The sequence below is a fragment of the Lates calcarifer genome, linkage group LG4 (assembly GCF_001640805.2).
Source record: "Lates calcarifer isolate ASB-BC8 linkage group LG4, TLL_Latcal_v3, whole genome shotgun sequence".
NCBI classification, from domain to species: domain Eukaryota; kingdom Metazoa; phylum Chordata; class Actinopteri; family Centropomidae; genus Lates; species Lates calcarifer.
In genome coordinates this window covers 10,188,689-10,201,060 of record NC_066836.1, presented here as the reverse complement: position 1 = coordinate 10,201,060, position 12,372 = coordinate 10,188,689, and the positions used below count along the sequence as shown (strand labels likewise).

At 42.2% G+C, this 12,372-nt stretch overlaps 1 protein-coding gene across 4 annotated transcripts in view; it reads left to right on the top strand.

Moving 5' to 3' along the window:
* Positions 1–12,166, top strand: part of agap3 (ArfGAP with GTPase domain, ankyrin repeat and PH domain 3) — a 115,837-nt gene extending 103,671 nt beyond the window's left edge. For all 4 annotated transcript variants that reach the window (XM_018676395.2, XM_018676397.2, XM_018676396.2 and 1 more), the window contains 2 exons: positions 7,673–7,928; positions 8,957–12,166. In XM_018676395.2, the coding sequence (XP_018531911.1) occupies positions 7,673–7,928; positions 8,957–9,187 (487 nt within the window). In that variant the 3' untranslated portion in view covers positions 9,188–12,166. The remainder of the gene's footprint in view (positions 1–7,672; positions 7,929–8,956) is intronic.
* Positions 12,167–12,372: the final 206 nt, after the last annotated feature.

Here is a 12,372-nt window from a genome sequence, read left to right as displayed (position 1 = left end):
AGGCCTTTTCCCTTCTTGAATCCATCCTCCGCTCTCCGGCCAGTTCAGAACTGAATGATGGCCTACAGTTATTTATTGAATGGTATCTGTTCTAAAGTGCTCCTCTGTGGACTTGATGAAAGATTATTGATGTTGATTCCTCTCCCTACCACTGTCAGTCCCACGTCGCCTCCAGCAGGAAGGTTCTTCATTGTCTTAAAAATCCGATCTTATCCCGCAGCAGCATCTCCATTAGTTTTCGCTGTCAAACAATAAATCTCATTTTGCAGCATAACTAATCCTCAGACAAAAAACAGCAGTTGTAAATATCATAGATGGCCACTGGTTATTGAGATGCTGCTGATTTTTGCTGCTGATAGAATAATGTAGCCTTGTGGGGTAAACGTTAGTATCAAATAATTTTTGCTTTATCATGAAAGATGAATTATGATTAACTTAATGGGATGTAGCTTTTTTTCTTTCTTTCTTCTACACAATAAATCCTCACCTGACTCTCCTCCTGTGTAAGCCTGCTCTTAACTTGAGTTGAGCACATATGATAGGCTTTTAATTATGTCACATTGGTGACATGAAGCAGCTTTGTGATGGCACCTATAGGCAGACAGTACATGGCTTGTGACTCCCACTAAACATTAGTGACACCTAATCTAAACGATTCAGTAACTACCTGAATATCAACTCAGTGTCTGATTGAATGTCTCCTGCAAGACTAGTTTTTACCCCTTTGCATTTTTGAGATTTAACTTAAAAGCATTCATCCACAAGATTGGTTTAGCTTATGATGTTCAGGATCGAAAGAACACAATATATAGATTTGTCGTGTGCAGGCCCAAACAGCAGCGCTGAAATTGCTGGAGTACATCAGACTGATTACAGGCGCTGTAATTGGAAACATGTTTATATCCATGCATATGTACATGTATGTCACCTCATACCTAATAAACAAACAGACAAACAAACTGTTTTTAGACCTTGAAGAAGAAGAAAATGCATGGTACCACTTTTCAATAGGTCACCCATTAAAGAGCCTTTTTAAGTGGTAATGGCTTTATTACAGGTTAATGCTTCTAAGATCTATAAACTTTTAATAGGAACACATGTGGTTCTGAAAAGTTCCTTTGGCTGGTGTTGGGCCTTAGTATTTGGTATTAATGCAGTTATAAAGGTTGATAATCCATTAATAAATGCTCATGGGTTTCATACATTTTAATTCTGCAGTTGTACGTTTACATATTTTGTTAGAAATACACAGATTTTAGTTCAGGCCAAGTGATTTTTCAAAACCTTGCAACCCAAAAGTCGCCCCTAACTTTCTATACATAATTAATGATGTATTCACCATTAAAGAAGCCATCAGCTGCACTTTATAAGCAATTTATGGGGGATGCCTTAATACAAACTGGTACAAAATGTATAAAATGCAGAAGTCATGTCTGGGCAGGGTACAATTAAATCAGTGATAGTAAATTTGTGGAAGTTCTGCATTGTGTCTTATCTCTACAGTCAGCATATTGGAGGGGAGTTGTTCTTTTAATTAGCACCCGGGAGTCATTGTGTTTTGCACGTCACCTCTAATTGCTTGGCATGTTCGTGATAGAAAACACCACAGACTATTTTGACGGATACTGTGGGGGAGGTCCAACGACTAACTTTACCCTTATCTTCTACTAGCACGCACACACACAGTAAAACACACACACACATACACAGACACCAGTTCTCATTTGGGGGAGATGTCCTGGAGCGTGGACGGATGTGGACGGCTATCCCTCACTGACGCGGGCCTCTCACTGTCACCCTCTGTAGGCTCCGCGCCGCCCTCGGCCACAGGCAGGTAATAGCTCTGATGAGAGCCCTCCACTTTGTTTCAGAAATAATTTGCCACTCCTGCCGCCTGCAGGGGCCGTGTGGTTATAAAAATGAATCACACCGCTAACCTCTCCAAACCTTGCCCCCGCTGCCTGTTTTAACCCCTTCCGCACTGGCAGCGGCATCTCGGCTTGTTCCTCCCTCCCGTTTGCCGTTTGTTGCATTCAGAGGCCGTCGGACTCCTGTTTTCAGATTTGTCCACGCTGGCCTCTGTCCTCAGTCCTCTGTGTTGGATCTCCCCCCAGCCCCCCCAAAGCACAGAGCAAAGCTTCCGGGCTACTCACAGGTTAGGAGTGCCAGAACGCCAACTCTCAGAAGAGCTTTTAGAATAGCCGGCCTTGCCAGGAGCCCTGGTGGAGGAAGAGTAATTAATTAAGACAAATGAATGACTGGGTCTTCCCATATCCTCCCTCTCTCTCTCTCTCTCTCTCTCTCTCTCTCTCACTCACTCTCTCTCTCTAAATGAAACCCACAGGTCAGTAATTAGCCCTGTGTGGGAGAGGTGGTACCACAGTCACTAATTGCCCACATGCCACTGGGTTTCAGAGCCAGGTAGACCTAGAGGAAGGACCGATTCGTTATGGCACAGTCCACTTAACCATGCAATTTAGCTTCAATATTGTTAGCATTAGAGAATCATCACAAAAAGTTCTCAACGGATGATGTGAATACAAAAAGGACCCGAGGACCGTCTCTTTATGTGAACAAGATCTGATTGGCGAAGCAGGCTGCATACATAAGCAGGGCATGTGTTATCATCCCCTCTGCTTTGTATGTGAGGCAAGGGTTCAGCAGGGGTTAACAGCATGTGCATTTAAAGGTATTAGCTTTGCTGGCACAAAAACACAGCCACTCCATCATGAGGAGTCTGACAACCTCATTAATGTCACAATATATTCAACTCATCCCTCTGCCCTGCCTACGGCACCCAGATGCTCTCCTACTGGCCTCTCTATAGAGCTAAATACAACGACCTTTTGGGTTCTGGTCATCTGTTCAGACCGCGCTCTGGAAGCAAGAGAAGTGGCAATCTATTGCACTTGTAAAAATATTTGTCTTGATTCTTTTACACAGTTATTCTCGAAGCAGAGCATACCATGTCAACACTGTACCCACTGGACCATAGGGGGGCCTTATTTAGCACTTTTTTTTTTTTCTTTTTCCTTTTGCTGTGGCGTTTACTGTGTTGCTCCTTCATTTCTCGCCCTTAGCAACCTTTGATGCTTTGGGGCCCAGCTCTCTCTCCCCGTTGTGTGCACTTTTTTTCATCTCTGTCGTTTCCACCCCCACCCCCATGCCGCTGTCCCTCTTCCTAGCTCCCCGTCTCTTCCCTCCCCTCAGTTTGTGGTGGAAGTGAAGCCGCTGGCTTGCATGGGAATCGGTCCCATACAAGTCGCCCGCCCCCCCACTGTGAGCTCTGTTCAGGCTGCTACAACCCCCCCCCCCCCCCCAACAACCCACCAACCCTCTAACCCTTCAACCACCGCCATTTCTCCCCTTCAGTGCGTCTATTTGATGTGTCCACAGTGAAGTTGGATGCTCAGGGAGGAGTAGGAGGAGCCCTTGAAGCTTTGATTGTTTAGGAGGGCTCAGTATGTGTTTGAAAGATGGGCTGGTGGTGGGACGGACATCCTCCTCTTCCTATGGACCAATGCACCTTTATTGCAGACCGGTCAGATTGGTCATTCTGCGACTACTCCACCGCTGGCTCCGCCCCCTCTGTCTCAGTTCCCCCTTGCTATAAATTCCCGTTCGCTTTTGTCTTTCAGGCTTGACTAATTATCCTTGTTTGTACCTCTTTATTTGAATTCAGTCATGTGTTCTTGACTCCGTGGGCTGGGTTTAGGAGAATCATTCCGCCATTTGCCACTTAATTAAGTCAGGGTCAGGATCCATTGCTCAACAGAGAGCTGAAGGGACAGAGCTCTAATAGAATTATAAAAGAGGCCTTTCTCTACTGTTAAGGCTGCCTTTATCTAGGTGGGCTCTGCATAGGCAAATGAAAGGGGACACCAGGAATCCCATTTCCACTTAAGACCCGGTAAGCATTTTGATGTTTGCCCAAGATTTCTTTCAAATAACACTCAATGAAAGGAGGTTAAACAATGATCATGATCAGCTGTGAGATAGCTCTGAATGATGGAGGAAGTTTGCGGCGAAGCAAACGCGACTTGTTTTTAGTCGAAGGAGACACAGGCATTTTTATTGGGAACTGTGAGCCTCCCCTCTGTCCCCTAAGCAACAGAGAAATTTAGAACAAGTATGTGCTCAAGCCAGGGTGGTGTCTGGTGTCCCGTGCCTCTATATACGTGTGTGTGTGTGTGTGTGTGTATAAAAGTAACCATCAGTTCAATTTCCTTAATATCCCCCCATGCTGTGAAAATTCACTCTCCTTTCCCTCTCCGCCTCCCCCACCTCTCCCACTCTGACCAGGCGTTTTGACATGCTAAATCTGCTGATTTTATTTTTCTTCCTCCCGTGGTGAGGAAGTGTCCTTTTCAAGGGTCTCAGTTTTCCCCCTGACTGTCTAAACCCTACCTCTGTTTAGATTGTTTTTCTATTTCAAACAAAAGACAGAGGGGGGATTACCATTTCACTTCCTTTCACACTCTTTCTTTCAAGTGGCAGCAGCTGGGGAATTTTTAAAAAACCACTGCCTGCCTGCTTTTTTTCTTTTTCTTTTTTTAAATTTTTTTTTGTTAAAGTAGACCGTCTAAAAAGAACTGTGGTTGAATTTAGAGCTCGGCATCAGCAGCAAGCGGGGCCTTTTTCCTGCAGGTCTTCGGGGCTGGTTTTGTAGCGGAGGCTAACAAAGTGTCCTCAGGGCTCCTTTCTGAGATGTTGACGTCTTCTTAATGGCTCTCCTCAGCCTTTTTGTTTCACATCTTGGTGCTAACTTTCTGCCTCATTTAGCTCATATCAATTCACTGGGCTCTACAGAATCAGCATCTCATTCATGGTGTAGCTCTCTGAGACAAACTTTTGGACAACAGCTCTCACCAATTTTGTTGTTTTGAACCATGCTTAAATTTTTGGTTAAAGGCTGTAGATTTTTGCTCAGAGGATTACTTCATAGGTTATTGAGTTCTCAGACGTACTTTATTCTCTTTGGCAGTAAAAAAGAAAACTTGCTTTCAAAGGCTCCACCGGAAATAAGAGGGGAGGGCAGGACAGCCCCTTCCTGCTCTGAGCAGTCCACTGGTTCTAAGGCCAATTGATTTGCTAACAGGCTTGTCCACACATAATGACTGAGTGGGGATTGATGGAGATCTTACACCATAAAACTCAGAGCCACTGCAATTGCCTGCCATTAGGGTTGTATTGTTGTTCACATAATACCCTCAACCTTAAGAAAAGATTTGCTTATGGTGTAGCATGGCAAAGGACCTTCTCCACATTTTCCTCCAGGTCATAACAAAAATGTACCCATATGCTTATAGAAATAATAGCTGTGAGGCTATGTTAAGCTGCAGTGGGTGAAGTTGCTTTATGAGCTTCCAGTAGTGTTTTGCAGTTAATCAGTTTGTGCTCGGGCGCAGATAAAGGCATGCCCCCTCTCCCATCACATCCTTAACTCTCTCCGTAGTTAGGGCCGGTGCCAGGCTCCTCTGTGCAAGACGAACTGCTCTGTGAAGTGAGTCTGGCAGCTGACATATGAGTCTGAAAATGGTTGCTGTCTGTGGTAAGTTGGCAGCCCTGACACCTAGCCGCTAAGGTCGTAATCAAGGAGAGTGACTAATGTTGAACTGCTTACAATCATTAAAACGGCCGCTGTAATTAAGAATAAGCTATTTGGGGGGGATATACTTAAAGGGCCCCTTCACCCAAATTGCAAAATGTTTTTTACATTAGAGCATATTTTCTTTCTTACCTCTGGTGGTGTTAAGTCATGCAGATGGTTTTAGCTTTACTTTCTCTCTCTCTCTCTCTCTCTCTCTCTCTTTTTGAGATATTCTGAGATATCTGCATTTACCCAGTACCACCACATTTAGGCACTACTTTTTCAATAAAAAAGTATTTCAGGCTAGTTTTGTGGATTATCTAGAGTAATAAGCATTCAAGGAAGAGATGTTTCTGATGTGTTTTTTTCAAGGATAAGGCAGGCAATATTTCATATTTCAACAAATCTCATGAAAAAGCCAACAATGAGTTGATCCTTCTGTATTGTCTGTGTTGCCAAAGCCTGCAGTATCTTATTCCTCCCTTTGTTGGACCTTTATTGTCCAAACAAACATCAGTGAGCCACACTGTAGTAATAGGTGACATGCTGTTTCATTTTAATTAACAAGGGCACTGTAGTTTATTTTGAGTCAATCCCACAAACAGCTGTAAATTCACCAGTGCATCAAATGTGAATTAATCCACAGTTGAAAATAGTCCCAAGAAAAAATGACTTTTTGTTCATATATGAGTCATATCTGGTTGAAACTACTGTCGTCAATAGGAAGCATTGGGTGTGAGGCATGTTGGGTTCCCTTTTTTATCCTCTAAATGTCATTTATCAAAGCACCACAAACAAAATTTTACTCTTCGTCGTTATATAAAGGTGAAAACAAAAAGATGAATAGCTCAAAATCCTCCGCAAATTAAAACCAAATGTGTCTGCATGGCAGAGTACTACGTTTCTAATTTGGGTCAACCAACTATTAAATACGTGATGATGAATAGATAATTTACTGTGAAGGTGCGATGTTCAGTTGCTCATCTACAAGGTTGATTTTGGTAATTAAGTTGTACTGTTTGACTTGGCATTCGCTGTGATTATGATGAAATAGAATTGAAGTGAGTTAGATTGTCAGTTAGTACCTGCTGCTGAGCCTCGGCCCTTTGATAGAGAGTCCCATGAGAGCCTTGTCACTCCAGCTAGCGTCGCCGCTTTAACTTATCCGTACAAACCCTCTCCTCTCTGTCACTCACCCACAAATCCAAACAACAGCCTCTTTCTGCTCTCCTTATCACACCGGCTGACAGGGTCACAGGGTTAGTGCCACACTGGGCATGCTCAGTCATTCACATATTGATATTGATTTTTTTTTCTTTCTTTCTTATTTGGACAGTTTGTATGTGGGCAGAGAATGAAACGGGGGGTCAAGATGAAGAGCAATAGATAGAATTCTGCCTGGCGATAGAGGATGGAGTCTTCCCTCAGTCTCTATTCTCTGCTGCAGGCTGGAGTGACGGAGCCCCGCGTCCCACCGTCCCTCTCTGGCTGCCATTCAGCCCCATCGATCTGACTCAGGGCCCAGCCACCCCAAGGGAGGCTGGGGCTCGGAGACACACTGCCTCTTTTGTGGAGGGGATCCACCAGTTCAGACTGACAGCCGACTGCGCTGATAAAAAAATACGTCCCCCCTCCTTCCTGCATTGTCCGCAACAGACATGCTGTTCAAGATGTGTAACCTTTAGAAAGCTGGCCAGGCTCTAACCGTCTTGCTGTCGACTGTAATCACTAGAAAGTGGAATATTGCCCAAAGCGTCACACCCTTTGGCATTCTCTCATCTCTCCAGCCTATCTCACAGTATTATTTCCCACTGTGATAGTAGAGGCTAGTGGCTTTCTTGTGCTCTAATAATTTAGAAATGTCACTTCGCACCAGTGAGTCTCTTAGGCCAATTACTGTAATATTTCCCTTGTGTGTCTACATTCTTCCCTTTGTACGTGTTTTTGCCTTTAAATCGCTGCCTCTGAATTATGAGATGCACATTGAAAGTTCTTGAACTTAGGTGCTAAATTGCACATAGCATGATCATCATGTTTCACCCTGCCTGACCTGCAGCGTCCCTGTCATTTCCTCCTCTCCAGGGAGGAGAAGGAACGCTGGATCCGAGCCAAGTATGAGCAGAAGCTGTTCCTGGTGGGGCTGCCCCAGTCGGACGTGCCCCTGGGGCAGCAGCTGCTCCGGGCGGTGGTGGAGGATGACCTGAGGTTGGTGGTGGTGCTGCTGGCCCATGGCACCAAGGAAGAGGTTAATGAGACCTACGGGGACGGAGACGGACGCACTGCTCTGCACCTGTCCTGCGCCATGGCCAACGTGGTCATCACACAGCTGCTCATCTGGGTGAGTGGTCACAGTCAGAGGTGGACAGGCGTTGTTATTTAGTGTGGAGCAAGTGAACTAGGAGTTAAAATGTGAAAGGAGAGATTGACCAACAGCCAGGTAAGTTCTTTACCTTTACCAGATGTGCCAGATTGTCATTATAAACAGGGCAGGATTGCAACCAGGATTATAGAAATGATAACAGATATAGATCAAAGTCACCCCCAGATACTAAAAAAGAAAGTGTCAATGAACAAACAACAAACAATTGTTTCAGAACTTTGTCTCTATTTTCCCTATAATTATTACCACATTACACGGGTCTTTCAAAGAAACTTCCAATGAAATTAGAGACCCATAAAATATAGCATTGCCATTTAATTGATGGTCAAATTGGTAGTCAAATTTTTAAAAATAGTCTGAAAATAATACAATTGGCCTAAAAAAAACAACATTTCTAAGCTTTTAAAGTGTAAATGCCAACTTTGCCGAGACCTCCAAATTTCCAGAAAAAAATACAGAGGGCTGAAATATAATTAGGTGTGTGTAAAATGATGGAAAGGTTTTCTAAGATATTTCTATGTTATGGTTGGGCCATAAAAACAGGACATTAAGGGTTTGTATATTTCACAAGTTTAAGCACTGGAAAATGTGAAGGGAAAATCATGGTTCCAGATGGTCAAAGTATGTATTAGGTTATGTTTAAAACTGAGGTTGTTGGTCACCCAAACGATATCACCTTGGCTGTAATAAGACGCTGATGATTTTAAATCACAGGAAACAGGGTCTACTTGCAACAAACACGGCGCCAGTAATTTTTGTGGTTGTAGAAAGTGAAGACAGAAATGGAAAAATGTGGAAACTCAAACAAGCTACTGATAACTGAGGGGAAAAGAAGAGGCAAACATGACATTTTGAAAATGACATTTTCACATAGTTTTTTATATTACCAATTTTTAAATTCCAATTAATATTCAAAATAAATACTGAGAAATTTCCAAACTGTGCAATCAAAATCTCTCTGATCTACCTTTCATTTTCTCCTACAGTATGGTGTGGATGTGAAGAGTCGAGACGCTCGCGGCCAGACACCGCTGTCCTACGCCCGGCGAGCTGGCAGCCAGGAGTGCGCAGACATCTTGCTGCAGCATGGCTGCCCCAACGACACGAGCAGCCTGACCTCGGTGCCCACGCCCAACATGAGCCGCCGCAACCCCAACCCCAACATCAACAACAACAACGCCCAGTGTGAGCTCAACCGCAGTATCAGCATCATGTAGGGATCCTGAGAGCAGACGGACATTAGAAAAAAACCCTGAAACTCCACCCCTGTCTCTTCCCAGTACTTCCTCCTCTGTTTTACACTGTGTAACCCAGAATCAGTACCAATGGAGAGATTATCAGGAGTGATGGACTCATTGTTGATATTCCACTACGCTGAAAGAAGTGGGTGTGTGGGGTTTGGACATTGTACATTGTTTTATATCATTATTTTTTAATTGTTATGTCAGTTAAATATGTTCAATCTTGGTCTGAAATGATCATGATCAGCTTTAAGCTTTTATGTTTTTTAAGCGTCAACCAAACAAATGACTTACTTTGGCATTCATACCTACCCTACGAAAAGCATTTCCTTAATGCTTGAACATTTCCTCTTATGTCTTCCCCTTCTGCGACATGAACTGATTTTATAATGAGTGTGAATGAGAAACTTCCTTCAAATTTTCAAGCCTCGGCATAATAACATAAAACTGTGAGGAATAGTTTTACAAGTGACAAAACACTGATGTGGGAAAGAAACTAAATCTTCCATGATATCAATGGCTGTTACAGCGTTAGTAATGATGCATGTCTTCAACACAGCTATCAAACTCTTGACATACTATTCATATACAAAGGCAAAGCAATTATAGTTGAAAAGTCCAAATGATTTAGATCCTTAATTCACAGGAAAATGGGTTTGGATCATCATAAAGGAGTTGATTGCAGAATTCCTATGGGGTGAAAGTGAGTCATCTCGTTCGCCACCCTTATCATGATCCTCTAGTAAAAAATGTCCATGACTATAAAGGAATTAAGGGCCATAATGTTTTATGACCATTGAGCCACATGGCTTTGTAAGTGTGCCTCTTCAATCAGAATTCATTCAAATTCAAGGGTTTGATTGAAACAGTGAAATTGTACCATTACGATGTCTTTGTTGGAGTAATTTTCCGATTCACTAGATTGTGTTGATAATTGTTTGACACAGATTCACACAATTTCAAACCATAAGCGTACTGGAATATCCATTCACCTCCTGTGGCCAAAGGCTGTAAAATTGGTACTCTCGAGTGCATTTCCTCTATTGTTGCTGTGAAATACATATATGGTACTCTGTGTGTGTGTGTACGTCCGTACATACTGTATGATACGTGTGTGCTTACGTCTTCGTCCGTGACCATGTGCAGCAGAGAGTGACTGGGCATTTTCTGTTCGTAAACATTGGAGAAAGGACACTGGAGAGAAGACAAACACCTACAGTGAAGATTTGGGAACATAACTGTGTACAGACCTCTGTAAAAAGTAGTTCTTGTTCCTTCACCTTATTCCTTATAAGAAGAGTTGAACCCACTCTGACTTTTAGACTCCATAAAAAAACAACCCTTTTCCTCTTCCTTAACCCCATTTGCCTTCCCCCTATCTTGAGAACCTGTCGGCCTATAAGCAGGGAGTTAACAAAATGCATTCAAGTGACAGAAATGAGAGTGATGTTTAGGGATCAAAATAAGCAAGGAGGTTGATAGAGGGAAGTATAATTAGTTAGATTCTCTTTGCATTAATACAAATGTACAGTATTCCACAGACATAAGTCCATTCATTTATAGTAAATAGGACTGGGGCAAGAAATTAATTCAGGCGAAGCTGGCACAACGTCTACAGTGTATTTTCCCTTTTATTCGACTGCCATTTTTAAAGGTTTTAACGGTCTTGATTTTATGGGTTTACAAAGGCAGGATGTATGTTTACAGAGCAAGTTGTTAACTTGGTACCTTAAATACAATTTTGTTGTTGATTTACAGTGTTTTTGTTGTTCACAGAAAATGAAAATGAATATGTGGTCAAAATGGATGCTTGTGAGTCCAGGAGACAGCTAAATGTGAAGTAAAAAGTTTGACATTTTGGGAAATATATGTATTTGCTTTCTGTCCACAAGTTAGATGGGAATTGCTAACAATCTCGTGTCTTTACATTAAGTACAAAGCTGAGCCAAGAAGTGATTAGCCTAGCCTAGCAAGCAGTTAGCCTAGCATAACACAGCACCCTGTAGCCCCCTCTAAAAACACAAATTGTCAAATTTTTCTCTTTATGTATGACTTAACTAAACAAGATGTATTCTATTAATTTGTTAGCTTTAGAGGAGCACGGCTAAGTGTTTCCCCATGGTTCCATTCTTTATGCAAGCTAAGCTAGGCTAACTGCCCCCGGACTCTGGCTCTGTATTTAATGCACAGGCTTGAAAGTGGTGTCAGTGTTCTCATCTAACTCTTAGAAAGAAAGTAAATCAGCACATTTCCCAAAATGTCAAACTATCCTTGTAAGACATCACATGACCAACCACAAATTCAACCAGATACCTTCAAATTTACATGTACTGTACTGTGGTACTGGCCTTATTTCTGATCTTTACTTGACCAATTTTTTTCAAGTAAATTTCAGCGTATGAGCAGATTACTGAGCAGAGTTTAATGTGTACAGTGATTCCTGAACCCTTATTTACATACTGTAGATTCTGAAAAAAAAAAAAAAAAAACACTAGAAATTGCCTGTTTTTCCCCCCAAACACAACATGAAGTGTACATATTAGCTTAATGCTTTTATCTGAAGACAAGCTCCTCCTAGAGAAACAAACTGAACTGGTTTTTGGTCCTCTTGACCCACAAACCATATTTTGATATGTTTTATTTTTTTGTTTCTCCTTAGGCATATTTTTAAGGTACTTTTGTTTGGTCTCAACATTACCCGACCATCTTTGGTACTTGTGTATAATGATGTACATTTGACATATTTATAATGCAGTATGTAAATATCTTTTTTTGGTTCTGTTTTGTTTTTGTTCAAGTTAATTTTCCTATTGTAATTCCTTTACGTTCAGAACGTGAAACAAAGCAAAAGCTAAAGAGTAACTTGTTGTATGCTTGGATGCTTGGCTGACTGTTGACCTATTAATAAACACTCAAATAAAATGATGTAGCCTTCCCTGGATTTAGGGAAATCAACGCATTTGTCTTGTGTATGTGTTGTCCACTCATCATCCGTCAGGCTCCTGTCGCTTCTGCATCTGACCTACTGAAGCCTAGCAGAAGAGGTGAGGCACTCCTTCAAATTAAAAGTCTCACAATCATTTCAACAAGCACTGCCATTTCATTTTCTCCTCTTTTGCATGTTCCTTCATCAAACCTCATGGAGAAATCCAACCTCATTG